Genomic DNA, 24,412 nt, shown 5'->3' on the forward strand with positions numbered 1-24,412 from the left:
AAAAGGGGGCAGCAAAAGTAAGCTACAGTAAAAACAATCCCCTGAAATATGATCACCTTTTTAGTTGAATGTGGAAAACGATTCCTTTCCACGCATCCAGCGATGTGATGCATTATTGTCATTCATATGGATGATGACTGTAAAACTTCTACACTTTGTTCAGCAACTGTTTGCTAAAGGAGTTGTTTGGTGCTGGCCACAGTGCGTCAAGTGGATTGAAATCCATCGTTTTTACTCCAAAATTCAGCCAAGCGGCAGCATATATTGTTCAGATGCAGTGGAACTGCGTCTTCTTGCATTGATTCACAGTCAATGTTTTGTAAATTGTTGTGACCGTGATTTTATTGATGCTTCATGCAGCACCATTAAAACAAATACATCATTTAAAAACATTACTTTGACAGAAGTAGCTCAGGCTCTGCTTCTTAGGGAGCATTTCCTTTTATTTTTAAAAACAGAATTAAAGAAACAGAAAGATTTAAAAAGAAAACGGTTTTGCTCCACTGTTTCGACTATATTTTTCAGACAGAGAAAGTTTTCTCAATGTTATTTAGGCGTTTTCATATTCTTTGTCGTTCCCTGTGTAAGTTTTGGTCTCTAAAGTGACAGAGAATGGCAAGCTTCTTTTACTCAGTATCTTTGGTAGTGTGTTGCAAATCACTTAGTGCTTAAATAAACAGCTGAATAGATTTATTATAGCATACGTCGAAGATTATGAAATATGAACTGAGGACCACAGGCTGCAAAATAAATCACATTTCCTTGTTTATATAAACAATGCATGTCACATAAAAATATGAACGGAAATAAGTATCACTACTCTGTTTGCAAGATATTGAACTTTAAGTAGAATGACACAGAAAATCATTTACAGTCACAAACTGTACAACAGTTGGCAGAAGAGAGGTGCTTGGCAGTTAAAGCAAGAGCATGAGAGAGTGGATTATATTTGGTTCAATGTACAATTCTGTAAAGTGTAAAAATTCTGGTGATATAGATTGCTTTCTCTACGTCGAACAGATTCATAAAGGTTACACTTTTGTCATGATTGGATTACAAGAAACATTCATTGAAGGTTGGGCGCCGAATTGAAACACCTGATAACAAAAAGCAGAGTGAAGAGAGGTAGACAAAAGGGAGGATGACGAGAGAGTGCGAAGAACTGAGGATATTTAGTGAAGGTTGGAGCAGGATCGATGGGAGAAAGATGAAAGAAAGTGAAAGGCTTGGCAACATGCAAATGCGAACTTTAGTTGTTTTTCCTCAGCAAGCTCTTTAGGCTTCTCTCTACAGCCTCATCCAGCTCCTCCTCCAGCTCCTCCTTTTTGGACATGGCGAGTTTGGACTGATAATCACGTACTATCTGGTCTATATAAGGGGCACTTTGTGTTCCATGCAGCATGAGAGTCCACTCCTTCAGGGCTCCGCGCTGTGGCTCCTCCCCCTGAAAGCCCACCTCCAGGACCCAGGTCCCGCGGGGGTCCTCTCCCCAGGTGTGGCTGGTCATATAGGGCCACTTGTCGAATCCCACCTTGGAGTCGTCGTCACGGGGCCTTCTGCTCAGCAGGATGGACTTTGTGCCCATGGGCGAGGTCATGTTGATGTTGAGGTCGCCGCGGCGGCTGGAGTTGACAGTGATCACCGCCTGAACGTGCTCCAGGTAGCGGACAAAGTTGTCCTTCCCCTGACAGCCTTCGGTGGTGATGGTCAGCACCACTTTGTTGCCCGACTGGATTTTACTTGAGGAGAAATAGGTTGAGGAAGTAAACAAGAGAAGAAAAGTTAAGTATCGGTGTTAGTAATGAGCAAAAGTACAATAAAAAGAGTACAATTAAATGGATATATCACAGAGAGAATATTTGGGCATCCCTGTACTATATAACTAAGACTGTGAGAGCAGGTGAAAAAAAATATTTTTGCCCAGCTCACCTTTGAATGTCTCTTTAAAGAAAGAACTTGACCTAGTTTTCCTATGGCATCATCCCACCTGCCCCTTTTTGAACCTGCTCCACAACAGCAAAGATGACTGTCATTTCTTTGTTGTGTAATTTATCTCTAATGGGGGGAATAAATTACTATTTGGTCTACAATACATGGCCACCTTTTATATTTGGTGCCGCATGTTTGTCACATAATGTTCTAGCTGCTGCCGGTTTGAAGCGCTTTGAAAAAAAAATAATGCTTGTCGTCAAAGGTCTTGAACTATATTATCATTTCATTCAGAATTCATGTTTTTTCTAATTTACTTCAATACAAGAGACAAAAATCCCCCCCAAAAAATAGAACAAAGTCTCACTTCAGTTTTCATAAAAATCCACAGATTTCCCTTTCTGTAGAATAATGTTTATTATACAGCCAACTGTAAATCTGAGGCCACTTGTCAATAAACTACATGTATTGCATGTCGTGCACTGGACCACTTCGAAATTGTAGCTTCTTTTCGGATGAGGTGCGTGAGGAGATCCTTTCTCTTTTTGTCACGTTGCACTGGTAAAAGCATGCTGGTGTTGGCATTGTTGTGGCTTTGTGCCTGAGAAGACGTACTGCTGTTCCCATCTCTCTGGGTGATGGAAAGAGAGAGTGAGAACACAGCAGGGCAAGGGTGGGGACCAAAGGCTATGAGGAGGCTTAATAACATTATTAAAGGCCGGGGGGAAATGGGGGCCGCTGGATGGAGAGAAGGCAACGAGCGACACACAGAAACTGAGCGAGAGAGATGTGCGGAACAGCAGTTTGAAAAATTATTAATAGAGCACTATGCTGAGTACAGAGAGGTGAGTGCATCGGTGATCTGCAAGGGCTGATGAAGCGAATTACTATTCCAGGAATAATGGAACGATTCCCAGTTGGCTGTTTCACAGGAAGTTGTGCCCTACAATGCATGTTGAGTAATTGCAAGTAACCAAATATTGAGCAGTTGTTCTACTAACCAGATTAAACTACATAGATGTGAGAAGGTGGACGTAGTTATTGGTTTGTGGACAGACGTTTTGAAGCCTCATGTTTGGCGTTTTGGCCTCTTGTTTTTTTTACAACCAGAAGTGACACGGGAGGGTGGAGCTAAGTACAACCAAACGCTGAATAAGACATCTTTAGGCCAACAAAAAGGTTATGCTTCACTCTCGTGAACTGTAATTTTTCCTCCATCCTCATTATCATTGAAGGTGCCATTATTGTTCATGTTTAATTACTATTATTATCAGTTTATTAGAATGTATGACTGTGCCTATTACTAAGTCTGGGAATTAATATGTCGAGATCTCACTCTTGACCCCCACAATGAGTATGTGCAGCAGGCGTACGGTTCCCATCAGATAATGCAGCAGTCGGTCATAGAGCAGAGAGAAGAATGTCTCTGAAGGGCAGCATAGATTAAAAATAACCCCACCAGCTCCACTGATGATGAGACGTTCTCCTCCAGCTAAGTAGGCCACAGCCAGCAAGTACAGCTATCGGATCAATGCTGAGCAGCGTGTTTGCAAGCATGACTATGTTGCTGTTTATTGCTTTTCTCTGGTGATGCACTATCACAGAGGTGGGCTTGATTTAATTATATCTCTGCCACAATAGATGCAGTGGAAGCCCTGTGGTGCTGCTGGGGAGACAGTGAACTGATGAAAAAGACGAGAAACGAGTAGTTCACTCTCATAAATACTATACCTTTATCGGTTATCATTCCACGTATATAAGGTTTGTCTAAGCTGATGGCACTTTCTGCAATGGAACGTCTAAAGGCACAACCACTCTGCAATAATGATAGTTGGGCAAGTCGTCAGAGATGCAATAAAAGCTATATGACTCTAAAGGGATGCTTGTTTTTTATCTGGCATTGTTCAGCAAGGAGGCACACACACACACACACACACACACACACACACACACACACACAGGCACACTTTCATACCATGTTGCTGTGACTGCTTCGTCTGTGAAGCACTGATTAGAGACTAAAATAAGGAATAACAGGTGTTGATGGTTGCAAAAAAAAACAAAGATGTGCCACATTCAGTCTGCTTTTTTTAATCTTCGCCCACACATTGACACTTTCACGATGTATATGAAAGCTTTGTGTTCGGTCTCACACATCTACGGTACACGTATGATCACCTCAACCTAGAATCCCTTCCTGGCTGTCAGTCAATCTGATTGACTCCAAGGCACGCCAAGCCCGGGCGTTTGTGGTGCTCTAATTAGAGTGAATAAGAGGGCTAGCCACAGGAAACCAGGCATCACACACGGGGAGCTCAAAGCCTCAGGATGTGATGAATATGATGAAACAGAGGAAGAAGAGGTGAGGGGTAGAACAGAAAGGATGACTGTGAGCACAGAGGAGGAAGTGAAAACAAGGCAGCGGATGGAGGAGATGAGGATATGGTGATGCAAGGGGAGATAACATTGAATGTGAGTGAAAGAAAGAAAGATGGGGGCAGAGACAGACCACTCTACCTAGAGGCCTGATAGCAGGAGTTAACATGACAGCATGTGAGAGATATCTTGTGTTTAAAATCCAAAAGTAATTATAATGGAATCCACATCATATACAGAACGAGGAAAACTTGAGTCCTCTAAATCGCTGCAGTTTGTTAGTGGACATCTGGCATCTTTGTGTCGGCGATTGAGGAGAAGATGCATCCACACACCTGAAAGTATTTGTGATTGTTGATTCAGATGGATGAAACTACAAAAAGTCACCACTCCTTCACAGCCTACCGTCTATTTCTAAAGATTGTACATGACCTTGTGTATACTGTGTGCTTCAGTAAATACTTTTAAGATTTCCTCCACTGCAATGTCACAAGATTAGCCGCCATAAGCTACAGGTCACACCGGATCAAGTCTGTTTTATTGCTTATGAATTAAACTTTTCCGGTGGAATGGGAAGAATGTGTTATTTCTTCTTTCACAAGTTTGTTTTGCTTTCAGGTGAGCGCAGAGGAACTCTGCACATCATTCTGCATTGAAGGCCAAACATCCAAGTAAAGTAACAATAAGCAGTTTGGGACTTTAACAAACTGAAATATTTTCAATCAAAACCAGATGGCACTTGATGTATTTGTATACAGTTCTGTTGGGGGATGTTTACCATAATCTGTCAGACAAATATTCAATTCAGATGTCAAAAGAGAAATGCATTAATTAACGAAAGCATGTTAGGACATCGATCTCTGTCAACAAATCTGTAGGACCATTGGACAGACTGAGCAGCTAATCTAAATATTACAGGGTTATGAAGTAGACACTCCCATTACAGATGTGTTATTGAATTACTCAGTTATTAGATTAGTGTGTCTCTTGTGCTCAGCAGGGTTTTTCTTTCAACATCTTGATGGGGACAGTTGCAGAATATGTAATGTGTGATATGTAATGTGCCCATGTAATATGCAGTGTACCAATAAACACATAGAAATATGACTCACTGGGCCTCCTGAATGGATCCGGCGACACAGTGGAAACGCTCAGGCACAGTTTTCCAGTCCTTGGCCATTTTCACCATGCCCCCAGCGTCCAGCACACCGTAGCCAAACAGGTGGTTGAACTCGAGGCCCACGCCATTTCTCCTCCACTGGTGAACCTCGTCATGGAGCTGGTTCCTCTTGGAGGTCAGGACCGACAGGTGCTGCATGTCTCTCCATGTCAGGTCAGGGCTGGGGCGGACAAACGGTCACCGGGGAGGGTGGACAGGACAGAGGCAGGATGATAAAGATAATATTATAATTTAGAACCAGCAGGCAAGCTGGCAGGGGAAAAAAAACAAACATTCAATTCTTTAACATCATAATGTCTGTACTGTGAGGCAGATGGTTGCCTTTGTCCGTGTCTCCCTCCATTATCTCCGCTGTGTGTAGTGACAGCTTTGTTCTGGCTGACTCACTGACTCCTGCCGTTGGTTCAAGTGTGTTTGGGCAGTGAAAAGGCGAAACAGCCTTGTGTGTTATTTGCCGCCGGACAGGGTGAGCATCCGCTCCTCCCGACAGCAACATCATTATTGTGTGTGCTGAGCAAACACCGCTTCTTTACTCAACTCCCCTAACTGGTGTCAGTTAATGGCAGCAGCATCGCGTCAGCCTTTAATGTGAGAAGCGAAGCGCCTGAGAGAAAGGGAAGGCTCCCCTCTGGGATATGAGAAGCAGCAATTCTCTAGGTTTTATATTTGTCAAATTCGTTTAATTATGTGTGGGCGGGTTTACTTAAGTCGTATATGTTTTCAATTATCTTCTGATTCAGAACGGACAATCTGCTGTGAATTCACAAGGATTATAATATAAACTCCAACTTGTACCACAGCGTTAATATGACACAAATAACACATTCTTGTACACATCTATAATATAAGCTATCCCCTTTAGCCTGCATACAGTTTACTACAGTGTGTTTAATCATCCCAGTCTCTCTGCTGCATGCATATATTATATAAGCGCTGGGCCCATCTTATCAGCTTATAAACTATATTTGTCAAGCCTTGTACTGAGATAGAGAGCAGTGATCCAAATATGATTTGTGTCCTATACACAAGCACAAAGTCTGTACTTTGTGGGTGACACAATTCATGTTGTTTTGCTTTTCATTCAGCTTACAGTTGTGATAATCAAGCAACTCTGTGAAAAGTGGAAAAGTGCTTTTAAGAGTACGGACAAATCATAATAAAGGATCTGAGGTCCATTAGATTGATACATTATTGCAATATAAAGCTCAAGGTTGTACTTGGGAAGTAACTAAATAAATAGCACAACTGTTCTTTCAAATTAAATATCATCCCGATTTAGTGGTTAAAAGCATGTTATTGTGTAATTCCACCTTCTGACCAGTACTTTCTTCAGCAGAGAGGAAATGAATTGAGTTACATATTAATGTTTTATACTAGCAGTCCATCTAAAGCAATAATCACAAATATGTCAGGCGTGCGGATCGGGCAGTGGAGTGCATACTTAGCCTCAATTGCCAGAGCAAAGACACCAGCTGCCTCTGGAGCTGCTGCTGATGTTCCAGAGTGACGCAGTGTGCAGTTCCCATACAAGTCTGTGGTGGCCTGAAATAAGTAAATCACATAATTGTTCAGTCTCGAAAGACTCTCCCATTCTCGCAAAACACTATTACACTAGCCTGTCTCCACCCCCCCTCATAATAATAGCTGTACAAGCTACTAACTCAGACATTCAATATAAAATTATCTGGGAAAGCATTTTCAATTAAAGGGCATGTGCGTTATCATAATACTCCTTTTGCTTTACAAATTTTAGAACAAAGATCGAATAGGACACAAAGTAGGGCCGAGTGTATATTGGCTGTACTGTTATACACACACATCAGCAGACACGTTTCTATTTACTAAATGAGCATTTCATTATTTAATTTAGGGCTTAATTAGAAGTGATAACAGATTGACTGACTGGAATTAGGGGGGAAACCCTAGGGAAGATCCGTGGCTCTGTAAACAGCCAAAGGTGATTTGCATAATCGCAAACACAAACACTGCTGCCTTCGTACACTGGGAAATGACTTTGCACACATGGTATAGAGTGGCGGTGTATTCTCGGATGTGCGCTGTGAAAACCAAGATACAAGAGCGTTCCTTTTCCTAAAACGAACCATCAAGGTCAGGGAATTATCCTCTCTAAATGAAAGTAGAAGCATCGCCTGTCACGCTTCAGCTGTCTCTCTTTTCAAAGACGGTATGCTCTCTGTTTTTCTGATTGTGGAGACTCATCCATGCCTTCTATTTAATGATCACACACTGGTAACATAATACTCCAGGGAAATGTTACAGGTATAGCCCATTTGTGTGTGCTCAGGTCACGAGATTAACTTTGGTGTCTCACTTGTTCGCTTGGTTACTTTTCTTTACACTTATACAGAAAAACACAGTAAAACCACTATGGTGGAAATGAACTCTCTGCTAATGGTTTCCCTTGTCAGGATAAAAAAGTGTTTTCTAACGATAAGAACTAATAAAAGAGATGCTTTAAAGTGTCTGTTGTGAGCATCTACAGCAAAATGATGCATCTGGATGTCCAGGAAGGTAATCACAGAAGAACGATTCCTCCACCTGAACCTTTTACCAATTACAACATAACAGCTTCTTGGGATTTATCCCTGGTTTCATCTAATCTCCTAATCGCCAAGCAGACAGTGCCTGCTGGACCAACTGAAAAGAAGCTATTTACAGTTCAGTTCATGAATCAGGACAAATCTTTGAAAGACATTAAACGTAACCAAACAGAATTGAGTCACCTTTGAATGCTAAAAGTGCTCGTAGCTATTGGAAAAAAGCAACGTCAGGGACCATGGCATGTCAAAAAGATTTAACTTCAGTCTCCGAATCCATATCTGTACACAGACACACTCACAACGCCAGCCTCTGGGTTCCTCTTGCGGCCGTTGCTGAACGTGGATGCCAGGGTGGAGGAGCAGCTCTCGTCGTACAGGGCGGTGCGTCCATCATTGATGGCTGAGTTAATGGAGATCGTCCACATGCTCGAGGCATAACCGTCGCAGTTGCAGTCGTCATAGCTACCGCCATCTCCTGATGCCCACACGTAGATGCTGCCTTTTCCTCCGCGCCCCTAAAACAACATCGTCATCACAGTTCTGTTGGAAATGTTGGGAACCTGACCGTGACTATACAGTATTGTATGAGTGTGTGCCAGTTTACTAAGAAGAAGAAGAAACATTTTATTGTTGAGCATTATTAATTATTTTATTCTATTTTACTGCATAAACATAAGTTTGGTCAATCACGTGCATGCACTTTAAAGTGCATTTGATTTGTGCGAAAGTTTGATTGAACTGAAAACACGTCAAAATATTCCATCGTAAATTTGTAGCAAATAGATAAAGGGCTCAAACATATACTTAATAATTTCCCAGTGCACCTGCTCACTGACCTCTCAAGTCATCAGCTGTTTGTTGTATATGGAATAAAATCAAGATGGTGAGGTGAAGCTACTGTGTTTATGTGTGTCTGTTGGCAGGATTAGTGTTTGTTGACAATAATATGGAATAATGATATTGGTATAACAACAAAGTTGTTGAGGATTATTCTAAACCTGAATCAAAGTACATTTAAATGAGAAATGATGATACTGATTGAATGAGTTTCTCAAATACTTCTGTAGCTTATAGCAACAACTTGACCATCTTTCAGTAACCAGGATAGAGAGAAGAATAACTTGTAGTCAGTTTAATCTTGAGAGCTAATTCACATCAAGCAGACACATATGGTCATCCATCTTGTAGCTGCTTGCTGCAGCCTTCTGAGCATATCGGAGCTATAATATGTCTTTTTCGTCATATTCGGTATTGAGGCCTTACAGGAGCCAATGAATGATAAAATGAAAGCATTTATGTCCATTTTGTACAACATCAAGTGTACACATTAAGTGTGTGCACTTAAACACACGGTAAAATGTAATCTTTGTTGCTGATAGAGTGCCTTGAAACATGAAAAAACTGCCCGTGACTCCATGCAGAGCATCCTCTTCACCAAATGCTGCACCTGTTTCTACAAAAGGCCGGCGGTTTCCCTAGAACAAAAGATCAAGTGGAGTAAAAGTGGCATGTCCTTCCCTCCGCGATGGTTATTCATGTTGCTCTCTGCTTGATTTGCAAAGACAGGTTTAGAGCATTGTCGAGCTTCTCGCCCTCTGCCTTCTGTCTCCTGCACAATCCAAACATAGTGATTTCATTTTGTGCCTCGGTGCTATTTATTCCCATTATCGGTATCGATTTGCAAAACCACACGATTATGTTTAAGATGCAGACTTAAAGCCACTCTGTCTGACTCGGTTGTTAATACAACGTAATAATTTAATGTTCGATGTTTCCCTTCTTTTTGCACAGTGAACATAATGTTCAGCCCACACAGAAGCTTATATAAGTGGTCATTAGAATCTAAGAGGCATTACGAGTGAGTGGCCGCTTGATTAGTTGTGTTTACATGATCAGAGATTATAGTTAGCGTTGCTCCGACACAGCTACCCTGCCGGAGACGGGGTCATTTCAAAGCAACTCACATATGCCATGCACAAAGTGCATGATGATTAATCAAGCAAGAAATTGGCAGTGGCATTGTTGGCACGGTGTGTGTGTGTGTGTGTGTGTGTGTGTGTGTGTGTGTGTCAAAGACTGCCCTTCAACCAGACAGACGTAAATCCACATTTAAGATTCAAGCCCTTGTTGGCCGGCCTTGGGAGAGATTTCACCTTGCTGAAGTGTCCTTGAGCAAAACCAGAATGCTTAATCAGCACCAGAAGCCCTGAATCTGGGGGAGTGGGGGGCGGGGGGCAATACTTAATTTATTAAAAAAAGAATATCTGGTTTACAGCCATTCGTCAAACGAAAAGAATAAACAAGAATCTAGGGAAGCACGTTTGATTTCGTCAAGGGTGACTTGAAACAAGTGTAAAAGATCATTATAATTTCCACCCCTTGCTTTTTTATTTCTGAATCCCTATGCACAGCGCGTGCGACGTTGCCTTACCTTGTTGACGCCGTCAGCCATAGCCTGCAGCGTGAGCTCTCGAGGTCCATCCACCGTCTTTCCGTCATCTGTTGGTCCCCAGCTGGCGCTGTAGATGTCGATGACTTGGGGCATGTGGCTGATGGATGATGCCTCAATAATGTCAGTCATAAAGGGCTGGTCCAACATCCTGATACCTGAAAGATCAACATCTCCATATGAATCTGACATAAAAATGATGTCTACTGTTGGTTTACTGTATTGATACTGTCACAGGAATACAGTAGAGTTTAGGTAGATATAAATGGTTGATTTATATCTAGAGTGTGAAATGTTGCTTTATATTGTCTTATATGGAGTGTTTGGATAACGGACCAGTACACACACTGCTGTACCTCCGCTATGCGGACAGAAATATTGGTGAGGTTATTTCAAGATTGTGTTTGCGTATGCAATGTGTTTCATGATGTATTGGCGTCTAGACAGGGAGTTAGACCACTCTGGGTTGTATTCATTTACTACTGAGGGCAAGAAAAGTTTCTATGAAAAGGAAACATGGAGCTGTCCGGATTAACGCTGTTATCCTGTATGAGGACTCTAACTGACCTCTGCCGTCATTTGCGGTTTGTACCATTTGAGGTACAGTTTATACATGCTTCAATACCAAACCATGCAAAAGTGTTCCTCCACACTCATCTATAGAAATGTCATTCATCTCACTGTCCAAACTGGAGCTCAAATATGACACAAACCTGCCACTTTGGAGTTGTAGGCGACTCCCACGCCGCAGATGTTGTTGTTGGCTGCTGCCGACACCTCTCCAGCACATCGGGTGCCGTGACTGGTGGCAGCAAAAAGCAGAGGATGCACCTCAGAGGATTTGCATGAATTTACAAAGGATATCTCGTGGGGTAAAGGTTTGAGATAAGATTTCCCAGATTAGGTGCAACTTGTGATTTAGTTGACTTTGTGGCAGGCTAAAATGAGGCAATTGTTAATAGAAGAGGTTTATCATTCATGCCATGAATCAATTAAAATAAACAAACACTCTGTGACATGTAGAACATTAGCTCACGGAGAGACAACAATATGATTTATCTATCATCTATCTGAGTCCGACTGAATATGTTTGCACATATCAGTGTGTTGTGTGCATGTAATGTGTCTATCTCTCCATCCCTCCGCTCCCCACAGAGACACTGCAGAGAGTCAACCCCTCTCTCCCAGCATGCTTTGCTACAGACGGGCAGCTATTTATAACAACCAGCTGATTAGCCAGCGAGTTGCGCCTGACAGTCAGCAACTGCTACACTGGCCAACCCAAATACTCCCCTCTTACTCCCACACACAGACACACTGGTACACCTGATCGGATGGAGGCACGGTGGAGGAGGAGAAAGAATATATTCCTCTTTGTTCCTTTTTTTCCCCGACATGTTGCAGTGGATCAGGCAGGTGTGATTGGGAGACTCCAGACAGATAAGGCTTTATCAGACATGGAGGTCGCCACTGTGAACACTGCCACTCTGAAAGGAGACCAGACTTGTGCAAGTCCTCCTTTTCGTCTATCTCATTTATCTGCTCCAAGTGAGCGTGTAAAAATAGGTATTATGTGTTCTATTGTGTTCTGTTGGACAACAGCTCTGTTTATACTGCACCATTATGTCTTAATGCAACTATGTTAAGAGAAAATCAATGGAGGCGAGCTGCCAGACTCCAGGGAGAGCACACACAGTGTGTGTGTGTGTGTGTGAGTGTGTGTGTGTGTGTGTGTGTGGGGTCGGCTGGGTGAGCTTTACCTGTTGAACCAGTCGTCTGTGTAGCGTGGAAATGGGAACGGGTCGTTGCTGCTGAAGTCGTAGCTGGCATCGGCATTCTGAAAGGACCAATTGGATGCATTTACAAAAACAACAGCATCAAGATAGAAAAAAATGAAAAGAGAGAAAGCAGAGAGGAGCATTTCCTGGTGATGTGCTGACCTTATCACCGTTCTGTCATCTAGATGTTCTTTTGGTTAGGTACACCCAGGCTAACTGTAACTAACTTGCCTAGGAAGTACACAAATATGTGAGCTTGTGTTTTATTTGCTCAGGCAGATGCGTCTGGTTCCCCTCCACTTTGGAAAATTGCGAGTGTTTCTGTGTTGTGCCGTGTTTCAGACAAAGACCATAAAAAGGAGCGCTGGTGAGCCATTTTAGAAAAATATCCAACTTATAAAACATTAGCTCATCTCAGCACGCTGTAGTTTGTTTACATTTTTACGTCGCTCAGGCATTGTTTTTTTTTATTGTACGAAGGGTCTCTGGTTCTACCAAGAAATAGTCTAGCATATGACCCCAAGTAAAAACACACTGTTATATTGTTTGTTTATCATATTTTTTCTTTTTAATTATGCATTTTTACTATTGCACTGTTTATTGCCAGGCATCAATCACCAATTCCTTGTATCTCCAAACATTCTGAACCATTTCTGATTCTGATTATGCTAAGCGATGTTTAACCAGCTGCCAGCTGTAGCTTCATATTGAACTTAATCTCCTATTACCAGGGAATAGGTGCATTTTGCAAAATGTCACGCTGTTCCTTTTTTTAAATTCAATTTGAGATGTTTTGTTAAGTAAAGTTAATGGAAACAAACTCGGCCCCCATACAAAACCTTTCTTCGGAGGCGATACTAGAATAATGTGTGGTCACAGCGGGGATTTCAAGCCGAGAAAATAATGGCCCAATCACTGGCGGCATTTAATTCCACATGGCCAAAAGTAATAGCATCAGAACGGAAAAGCAAGCGAAACAAGACGCAAGAGACACACATCTGCCAGAGAGACATTAATGCAGTCAATGTAATTACCAGAATAGCCATGTCTGCAGGATAAAAAAAAAAACACACACACACACACAGTCGGATTCAAGATTCAACAGACATCCGAGGGAAAGTCTAGCACGTGTTTTTCTTTCTTCAACCCTCTTTCAAAGCTCATTTAAGCGACTGCAATGATCTCTCCTCTCGCCGCCACTCGTGCCCCTTGTATCTATTTTTGCGACAAAGTAACAGGTGCTTCGCGTGGTCATGAGCATGGCCGTGTTCACAGAACTGCACACATCAGATCCATCTGGGGGCTGTTTCCACGCACAGGCATGACAGCTCTGCTGGCCGACATTTAGAAGAGATGACTCATTTAGCGGCAAAGAGGAAGCTACCCGGCAAAAGCCGCCTGACTCGATGGAGAAACGCTGCAATTATCACGATGCGGAGCAGGTGACTAGAGGAAAGTAGCTACGCGTGCGGCGACCGGGGTGCACAGAGAGGTTCATTGTATAAGGAGTTGTGTTGATAAATACAAGGGTAAATGTCATCTTAAACATTTCTCTCATTTGTGATTACTTCTACTTCTACAAACAACAATAAAAAGTAAACATATATATATATTTTATAAAAAATTGTCTTGTAACTGTTAGCATTATTCACCGAGAAATATTTTTGAAGGGAGAACACGCTGCTCACAAACAGGTTGTGCGCTCACAGGAGTGTGTGTGTTTTTCTAGTTCATTAAATGGAGTGAAAAGTGCTGAGTCCCACTAATAAATGACCCAAGGGCCTGTCCATGAATTACTTGCTGTGCTTCTCAAGCTCATATCTGCTGCTATCAATCAGACTCTGTTCTTCCTCTGGTGTCCTGTGAGCGACCGTGGTCAGAATAATGGATCGTGCCACCTCACCTTTCCCCGGCAACCCTTGTCTGCCCACCGTCCTCGGAGCGAATGGTTCTTGAGAGAGCAATGATTTAAAGCTGCTCTAGCGGAGGCCCTGCGCTCCCGTTTTTCAAATAAAAGTCAAATAAAACGTTTTTGGAAAGGAATTAACTAGGTGCCTGTGCTTGAGTGTAACTTCTGAAGTATTGTACTTTAATTGAATATTTCCATGTATGTTTCTGATGCTTTCATCTTCTAGTCTACTAGGGGAATATTGTGCCTTTTACTCCACTACATTCATCTTAAAGCTGCAATTATTGGTTAATTTTATTATTTAGGTTTTACATGATGTTTATAATATATTCCTACTATAAACGTTTTTTGTTTGTGAGCCTTTTATAAAAACTGTGTCTAGTTGATGTCTATGAGTTGCTAGCAGTTCCACCAAATACGGATTTCCTCCTATGGTTTCATTTATATGACACGGTCACGGCCTACCAATAAACATACAATATTTTCACACAAAAATAAAAAATAAAAAAATGATATTAAAGTCTCACAAACCCCAGGATTAGCTTGTGACGTTTAAATAATAATTACATATATAATAATACATAATGCATCGGAGCCCTTTTTTAATGAGTACATTTTGCTGTACTTCTGTGGTGTACTAGAAGTAGGATTTTGAACTTAGCACTTTTATGTGAATTTGAGTATGTTTGTTGTTTGGTTTTTACTCAAGTAAAAGATCTGAGTACTTCTTCCAGCACAAAAAGGCAAATAATTAAAATCCAGAGTGAAGCCTGTTTTTGTGGATAATTGTTTTTAATTCCTGACTTATTATATATGTTCATAACAAAGTGAACTAAGTGCAGACAAAACATCCTCGTGTTTTTCTTTAGGGCCATGTGTCATGTCATCATGGCTGATTTTATTTGTCCATTTGGTGCTGATATTCTGGTCTATAATCTGGGAGAGCGGATTCAGGATTGCTGTTGACTGTGAATTTACTTGGAAGTCCTTTGCAAGATTATTTAGTCCCATTAAAGAAAGTATTTCACAAGGTCCACGCATCCAGTGAAGACGGATGCGTCCTTCTATCTACTCTTAAACAAATGGTTGTGAATATCAATTGAAGCCGTTTCCAACGTTTGAAGAGCCGTACACTGTAAATCTCTCAACCTAATTTCATCAACACTCGCACTTTTTCTCTCTATTTCTCTCTCGCTCCGACTCTCCTATAAAAGCAACATATGAGATCAACTTCATGGTAATGAGAGATCATAAAATGTTGTCATGGTAACTTCCCTGGGTGTAGTAGCACTTGCACAAATTCTCTTTGAGACAGAATAAAAAGTAATCTGCTGATTATTGCTGCCTTTACTCCAAATATTGATCAGCTTGGAGATAAAACAACGAGTAACGGCACACTCGGAGATCTGTAGCAGGAATTGGGTCAAACTCAGGATCATAATTGTATTATAAGGAAACCCAACCAGATTTCCTCAGAGATGTTTTCCATGATCCGATATATATAATACTGTTCAAGTTAAGAAATACACAATACAGTATATCTGCTATTATATCGCTTCGCCGCATAATACAATTATCTGATTATATTACAAAATGTTTAAAGTAGTATCACTTTTGGCATTTGCAGCTTAATAAGGCATGGAATTGATCTACCAAGTTAGACAATGTCTTATCTCAGCTCACACACAACCGTACAATTAATTCACCATATTAAAATATTTCTTGAGCTATTGCAGTATGATCATCACACCAAATTGGTGATCTTAAAAAACAGGAACGCCCTTCCATGAACTAACATGTTGTTGTCCAAAGCTGACACATACATAAACACACACAAAGATCCACAACCACACAATCAATTCAAATCTAACTGAAAAACAGGCCTGTGAAACGCCTCGATGGCGGAAACAAAAACAGGATTACATTCACAGCGTCTCTCTCTCTCTCTCTCTTGCACATGCTCATACAAACACGCCCAATGGATTTATGCACAGTGTGATAGAGCATGCTCCCGTATCACCAGCTGAGACTGAGTGTTATTTTTGGAAGTTGCCAGAGACGTGCACGCAGAAAACAACACTTATGCAAGACACTTTTAAAAGGAGTGTGCACGAGATCTGAGGCGAAAAAAAAAAAGAAAAAAAAAGAGATCACACTGTGATTTCTGCAAATCAGTGAGGAATGTACACAAACTGCTGGCATTTCTAAATAAAATGATCATTAAAAAGCACGGATATAATTGTCAAAACAGGGTATTTTCAAAACCAAAAAGTACCACTCTTGCACAGCACACCTCCGTTTGTCTGGAAGGTTTGATTTGAAACGTCCCGAATTCAAGACGACGGCACAAATTCAGTTCCACTGACGGACCTGCAAATGATGCAGTCAAATCAAATTACGCCTTCTGCATGTCCTTGTTCCATTTAGCAATCCCTCTTGTCCTTTAAGGTTTTGTTATCAGTATTCTGGAGATAGAGCGTCACATTATGCAGCGCCAACTACCCCTGGCATTATCTCTGCTCGTGACAGATCGGCCTGCCATTGCGCCTGCCACAGTGCAGTGTGCATTAACATTAAACAGCTTGGCTGGCGGTCTGCCTGTCTCTGCGTCCTACGGGAATACAAGGAGACTCGGCGGCCATGATGGTAGCGTGGAAAGCACCTGTCACTGCCGATGGCACCGCCACACAAAGCCCGTGAAATCCACCACCTGAACCCCCTGCTTTACTCATTAATAGCGCTTCATGGAAACGAAGGAAAGTATGAAGTGAACACTGGAGTACTCACATAATTTGATGCCAGGTCTGGATGTAGATAGTCGATGCCTGAAATGTGATGGTGACAGTTATCAGTGAGCATCAGAGGGTGTGCTTTACAGAGGATAGTGTGATCTCCAATGTCTCATTGCTGTTTCACCAACGTTTCCTATTTTATTTGGTTTGGTTCTTAATGACACAACAAAGAAATAACAGATAACAGATAACCGAAACAATTAGTTGAGTAAAGCTGCTTTTGTGTCATGCAATGAAGGTGGTGGGTGCAAACAAATGATGTTTGGCCCTCCTCCGTGTTGCTGGCGCCCGGAGCTCCCTGTTCATTTGACGACGACAACAATGGTGTAAAGTTATATCATGCAATGCATAGCTTTGTGTTTTAAAAATATAGAAAATAAAAAAGTTGAAGTCAAGCTTACTGTTTTGTGCCTGTTTATTTTCAAGGATTATTTTTTACTTTATTATACTTAGTTCTACATTGCGATATTGTATTAATGCATTTTTTATGTATTACTTATTTAAACACCTTATCCCTAGATATACTATTGTACTTATAGTGCCAATAGCTTTCCTGCCAATGGTTGCTGCCATAAATGTACCATTTAAAAAAAGATATCATTCAAGACAGGAAGTGTATCACAGCTGGTTGAAACTCTGAGACGTTTTACCAGTCGTACTGTAACACAAAGTTGACAAAAGATGCATAAAGATTTGGTTTTACTTATTAACTGCATATTTGGTGATTTTCATTCACAGATTGACAGAAATTATTAAATGCTTCTGTGGGAGTTGAGAAAATCCCACTGCTTCTTAAGCTTGAAAAGTGGAAACAATGTAGATTCATGCTTTTCATTGCACAGTAGCATGTAGCTTTGTCGTTGATATCTCTTGCATCAACATTTGTGAATCACCTTCAACAGAACAGAGAATGACAAATCAATCTGAACAATTACATATTTTTCAAAACAAAGTATCAGTGGTCACCGTACATAATCTGGAAAGCAAACTTGTCTCACTATTCACTGCACTGTATTCTAAACAGATGTGAACAAAGACATTAATCAAATCAGCACGGCAAACAAATGCATGCAGGTATAACTGTGTGTTTACATCACACTCACCGTCGTCCATGATTGCGATGGTAACTCCTTTGCCCGTGTAGCCCAGTTGCCAAGCTTCAGCCACATTAAGATCCAGCCCAGGGGTCCCGTCTGCCTGGCCTGTGTTTACCTAATCGCTCAGACAATATGGAGAACTTCCATGACTCACAACACCCCGGTGAGTCGCCATTAGAAAATGAGTCGACATGGAGGATATGTGTGTGTGTGTGTGTGTGTGTGTGTGTGTTGGATAAAGACTACTTGGGGAGGGGAGAGTGAAGGTGAGAAGAAGGGAAAGTAAATGTCAGTGATACGACACACCAGATGACTGACAGCAGGCTTGCCGCGTTGTAAAAGTCACGCTTGCCAGTTAGAGTAAACAAGAGGGGAGGAAACTAAGCGGTATGAACGCAGCGATGAGATGGCTTGGACAGTATTGGCAAGGCTAATTAAAGAATGAATAACAACGTTGATTCGGAAAGGAGTGGGGAATATGCCTGGCCTGAGTAATTAAGGTGGGTTATTGTTGAAGGTCAGGCGGCATCCAGGCGGCCGCTTGGCTTATTACTCACCAGATACCACTGTTTTGTGAATAGAGGGTCACTCATGTTGACTTCAATATCATTGATATCTCTGTAGCCTCGCTTTTGACGACTAAAACCCTCTTGCTCAAAGACGTTCTTCACCTGGGGACAAAAGCAAAAGAAGCACCAGGTCAGGATCCATTTAAAGGCGACACATTACCTCACAAATCCTCTTTGCAAGAGCGAAAAATAAAAGTCAAATTAGAAATGGGATTAAATATGATGGGTGAGATGTGGGCGTGTGCTGCTCTGTGCGCTGGAAATCAGCAGACCCAGCTTTGCTCTACTGTACCATGAAGGCAGAACACCATGTAAATCAAAAGGGCTATTCTTTCCCTCCTAATCAGAGAGGCTGCAGCTGGAGCCAAGGCTTCCAAACTCACCTGCCACACAGGCGACGGAGTTTTCTTTTCTCCTCTTTTTTAACACATAGCGACAGCAATTACCCTCACAAATACAGTTGTGTTTCTTTGAATCATCAAAGAGACTCACAGGCGGTTGAACAGCTGTGTTTTAGATTACAAATTCTCACTGAAAGCTGCCACAGCACCATTTATCAAGCGGTAGACGATAACATAGGACAGAGGACATAAATGATGGGGATAAATGTCGGGAAATGTAGGTTCTCGATTGCCTGACTGCTGTCATCAAAATGATTGGGTGTCTCTGACAATGGTGTATTTTCGTCTCTGTTACATTTAGAAATGAAGCCAATATTTCACTGTGTTCATCTCTGTCTGCAGTTGTGACGACGACAGCAATCAACTGTCGCCAATCAATTCAGCCGTTCTGATTTGAAATCACATCCTGTTTCCTGTGAGGTTTCATCAAATAGGCACCTTCACACATTTGGAAAAACAAAGAGATCGAGGAGAGGTAGAGGAAGCGTGAGTCATTTGATCTATTTCAGTCTGGTAATACCTAAACCCAAGCCTGAAGTGAAGTTCTCCATTGGAAATGTATTGCCAACTGTCAACAGGTCTCAAGGACAATGATTTCATTTGAAGATTTAGGTCCTTTTCTATCTCTTTATGTCTGTAGGTGACCAGGAGAGACTGTGTGCTTGACTTTATTTACTTTGAATAAAACACAAGTAAATATAACATAAACATTGCTTGAAAATAGTGACGCAATGGAAAAAATTATCAAATTAACAAGTCTAATGTTAGGCTACATGTTCCTTTTGTGCTTATACCTTTAGCAAATTCACTCGAGTGTGACGTGAGAGAAACAGGCATTGTCCGCTGTGTTTACCACCACAGATAAGAGAGCAGAGCAGCACTTAAGATGGCCTTTTAAAATGGCCAAAGCCTATTCATCCAGATCTTCCTTTTATGGCATACTCTACGCAATCAGGAGGCACACACCCTGCAAATCAACACAGGTCCTTTAAATGACACGTCAGTTCTGAAGATAATAAAAATCCCCATATATGTCTTGGAGGATTTGCTTTTTCAATTGGCCTCATGTTACATTTGTCCTCATTCAGAGGGAAACTACCAGCACTTTCTACATTATTCCTCCCCCCACCCTTCTCTCCATCCATCATCAATTTATTCCATCACTTGGCAGGAAAGCTGTATTTCCCTTGAGACAGACATCATGTTGTGCTGCCCACTCACAACATCAAACAGTGCCCATGCACCACCATCACTCTTCGCTTTTGCCCGCTGCCTCCTCACAACTCACAATGCTCCAGCTCACTTCAAATAAAAGAGCCATGCCGGCTATCTCCTCGTCCTTATTTTCCTCCAGGCTTTCCCAGGCATGTGTCTCTCAGAGTCGGGGGACGCTGCTCATTCAAAAAGATGTATTCTATTTCCCACCTTTATTTCTTTCTCACCTACTTCCTCGTAGGCCTTAAATAGATTTTAATGTATTTGTGAGAAAAAAAAGATATGGGAGGGAGGAACCAGGGATGGGTGGATGGTTTGGGGTGAAGGCACGGATGTGTGGATGAATAGACGTCTCATATGAATCAATGTAGGACATGAGATGTAAAAGGACAAGGGAGGACAAGGAAGCATAGAGAAAGAAGCAGAGGAATACAAGGAAAGGCTAGTGGGTGAGTTAGAAGTGGGTCAACATGTTCCACTAATGGAGTCAAACAAATACCAGGGCTTCTGGGACACTACGAAATCCATCCCATACACTGCATTCAGTGCTGCTGCTCATTTAAAGTGTTCCAGTATTAAATCGGTGTGCATGGATAACTTTAAATAAAGAAACAATTAACAGATTACTTTAAAGGTCAAATTATTTTTCCAACCTTTAAAATAGTATTTCGTTATTTTTTCATCTACTGTATGTCTAGATGTTAGTATGCAACAGAATATTTCCTTTCCTTTTGACATAACTGCATGTGTAATACTGAGATACGTCTTGAAACAGACACTTCTGAATGATAAACAGGCAACGTTAAATCAGATGAGCTGACCTCATTCTTTCTAGAGATGCACAGAAATCAATAACTGCAGTGTCGCATATGAGCATGCCAGGCATCTGATTAAAACCCAGCATCTGGAACGTAGACCTGCCCATGTTTGTGCTGTCTCACTTTCATTAAATGTATTAGCTCGGTGGAGTGGCTCGCATTTATTTTCATTAGCACCTCTCACAACTGCAATTAGAGAGGTTAGTTGATTGTCGGCAGCAAGACCTCCACTGCCACCGACTCCAACGGTGGACAGAGCTAAATACACAGAGCGCCGCTCGCAGTACGACTGTTTGATTATTTATTTTTAAAGGCTTGGAGACACGGCAGATCTTTGTCTTTCATATTATGAGATATATTAATATAATTATATTGGAATAGCATATTAGAATAGAACTTATGTAACAATCATTTACAATGCATATGCAGTACAACTGCTACACCGACAACCATCCATCCATCCTCTGCCACGCATGCGTGTCCAGGTCGCCGGGGCTGAGCAGGGTATTCCAGACGTCCCTCTCCCCAGGAATATTTTCCAGCTCATCGTTGGGGACCCGGAGGCATTCCCGGGCCAGACGAGATATACAGTCTCTCCAGTGAGCTCTGAGTCTATCCTTGAGCCTCTCAACTAGGCCTATTTTATTTGCACCTTGTCAAAACCCTTCATAGGAAGGCATATAAACACAAATCTTACGATAAAAAAATGGGATATTATAAGGAAACATATTCAACGCATTTATTTATCTAAAACCATTACCAAAAGGCACATCTATAAATGGTAGTTTAAGTGATTTAGAGTTGGGTATTGAATAAGTGGGTATTGAATATGCTCATCATAGGGACGAGTGCTTCTGACATCATCACCACCGTCATACTTGTTGTCATCTGTACACCACAACATTGTCAAAATACAGATAATACACACACGGTTCACACTCATACAAAAGTACAATTAATGTGCATCAACATCAGCATTATAAAGCAATACTCCATTCATTACAGATATTCACTGCTTTTGAATTTCAATTATATCACCCTCATGCTTTCTCTTTTTTCCTCTCTTATGGAATATGTCCATTCTCATGATGTTGGCTTTTCTTTACAGTAAGTTCTATTGTCATGCACAGCGAATGGGGATGCAAACAGTAGACACAAAGCATGCTTTTCTCAGTGTGCATGTGTGTGTGTGTGTGTGTGTGTGTGTGTGTGTGTGTGTGTGTGTGTGTGTGTGAGTGCTTACCCTGCGGTCTTTTTGGAGCCGCTGTCTGCTGTGGGCACTGCGTTTGCTCCGCCTCTTTGAAGTGTCCTGAGGATAGAAGTGAAAGAGTCCCTCTCCAAAGGAAAGCTAGAAAATAAACAAATTAAATTAAACAAAACAAGAGATGGAAGATAGATCAGGAGACGAAAGCAGAGATGATAACAGAGGCAGCAAGCAGAAAGTGTGTGAATTAACTCAACACAATATTCTATATAAATGGAGGAGAAGGAGAGCAGGTTGTCTTCCACTGATTCCCTGTGTTTTTAACAAGGATCTATATTAAGGCACTGGAGCTTAGTGCTGGAATCAACCATAATAAATCACAAGGGCACGGAAATGAGATGCATCATCCAGAGCTTTCCCTCCAGCAATGTGCACAGATTAAAGTCCTCCTTATGCTCGTAACAGCCAGGGTCAATCCTCGGAATAAACGCTTTCGGATGCGCCTGTCAGTTTGAATGTGAAAAAGAAATTATCAAGGAAGGATGAGGATTATCTTTCTTCCACTGCTCTTAAATTATATCACTATTGCCCTAAAAATATATGCTGATGTAAGATCTCGTCCTCTCTCTTTTATCTATTTTGTACTCCTATTTGGGCGTCTCAGTTCTGGGTCCTGGTCTAGTTAATTAAGCAACAATAGAAGATAATTCAAACGACACAGACATTGTTTAATGATGCATATCCCATTTAGATAAATATAGCTGCAGATTACATAACCTGGGAGGCAGGGAGGCAGTAGATGGGGTGGGGGGTGATCTAGAGGAACAAGGAATGGAACTAGCAAACAGGACTGGTGATGCTGCGCAACCACCACACAGAGATTAGTTCCAGATTGAAACACGTTTTTTGTTATTGTGGAGGTAAAACATATAAAAATAAAAATTACCATTCAGAGCAGCGCAGACAGCCCTCTATTCACTGCTATGCCTCACTGGCTATGGCTCCAGCCAATTTAACCCACACATTTATTTTGACATGGACAAGACACACACACTGTCGGGAATTATTTCCATTGGTCTTGTTATGCGTCTTTTGACATGTTGTGATGTGTGCTGCATATTGTTTCAGGTGTCTGCAGGGAAGGCAATATATATCACGTTATGTAATCTGAATACACTATGTAGCCTTCTCTGTGTGTGAGTGATATATTTTTAGAAATGTCATATAATTTAATGTTAAAATGGTTACTCTTTTTAACAAACCAGGAGAAATTCAATGTAAATAAAGGTACAACATATTATCCTCATCCATTAATGGTATTTAATGACTTTAAAATTAAAAGATTGGAATTGATCACATTCTCAACTTCATGCTGTGAGAGATGTAATGTAAAAAAAAAGAAGAAGCATATTTCACAAAAGATATTCATACAAATATAATTTCAAATGTATTTCACAAAAATAAAATCTCCAAGTTTCTTTTCCTTATATAGGACACTGACATTAGATGTTAGGCAACTTTGAGTCCCCAGGGCAAACAGGCCAATGGGCAACCTAACCAGGGCCTGCGTTTGAGTGTGAATGACGTCATCAAATTAGACAAAAGTGTAATGAAGTCAAACCAAAATAAAACCATGAGAAGCCTCAGTATTGTTCTTTAGGCTGCTGGACTGCTAGTGTTGCTAAATACTATGTAGGCTATGTTTCAAACATCCATATATATGTTATGGGTAGAAACGTTGCCAAATATATTTATATTTGAGCAATTAATGGGAATATTTTGATTTACAATAATAAATCAAACATTTTTGTTTTGTTTTAAGAAAGATTAAAAAAAGAAGCCTACAGTGCAAGTAATGCGTGACCATTTTCTCCACGCATCCCTACCTTTCGGGCACTCTGGAACCCATGTTGTGTTGCAAGTTGGTGCGCCTCATCCTGCGCGTCCTCGTGCAATTGAACCAGAAGATGGTCCGTGAATGCTCCTTCTGCAGCCTGTGTCGCAAGCAGCAGCGCGTTCAGCAGCACTATAAATCCCACGGCTGTCCCATGTCGGGGAGATCCACGCATTGTGTCTGGCTTGTGTCAATCCCGCCTGCCTGGCCGTCGTGGTGGAATCAGTGTGCGGGCTGCTC

The 24,412-nt window shown here is 41.4% G+C and overlaps 1 protein-coding gene across 1 annotated transcript; it reads right to left on the bottom strand.

Annotated features, from left to right (window-relative positions):
• Positions 1-1,113: 1,113 nt before the first annotated feature.
• Positions 1,114-24,347, bottom strand: pcsk2 (proprotein convertase subtilisin/kexin type 2). Its single transcript, XM_034552182.1, has 12 exons — positions 24,165-24,347; positions 22,318-22,422; positions 18,629-18,742; positions 18,078-18,186; positions 16,970-17,007; positions 12,256-12,332; positions 11,209-11,297; positions 10,478-10,653; positions 8,346-8,561; positions 6,927-7,027; positions 5,418-5,645; positions 1,114-1,739 (listed from the first exon to the last, which is right to left on the bottom strand). Exons 1-12 carry the CDS (start codon positions 24,345-24,347, stop codon positions 1,250-1,252), a joined length of 1,926 nt encoding a protein of 641 aa, XP_034408073.1. The 3' UTR covers positions 1,114-1,249.
• Positions 24,348-24,412: the final 65 nt, after the last annotated feature.

This window comes from Cyclopterus lumpus, chromosome 15 (assembly GCF_009769545.1).
Source record: "Cyclopterus lumpus isolate fCycLum1 chromosome 15, fCycLum1.pri, whole genome shotgun sequence".
In the NCBI taxonomy this organism is placed as follows: Eukaryota; Metazoa; Chordata; class Actinopteri; order Perciformes; family Cyclopteridae; genus Cyclopterus; species Cyclopterus lumpus.

Bases quoted from the DNA above. Each gene is read 5' to 3' on its own strand.
- pcsk2 (XM_034552182.1), bottom strand. From the start codon at position 24,347: ATGCGTGGATCTCCCCGACATGGGACAGCCGTGGGATTTATAGTGCTG. The intron at 10,654-11,208 runs GTTTGTGTCATA...TTGATCTTTCAG, and splicing joins CTACAACTCCAAAGTGGCAG to GTATCAGGATGTTGGACCAG. The intron at 7,028-8,345 runs GTGAGTGTGTCT...TACTTATTTCAG, and splicing joins GGAACCCAGAGGCTGGCGTT to GCCACCACAGACTTGTATGG.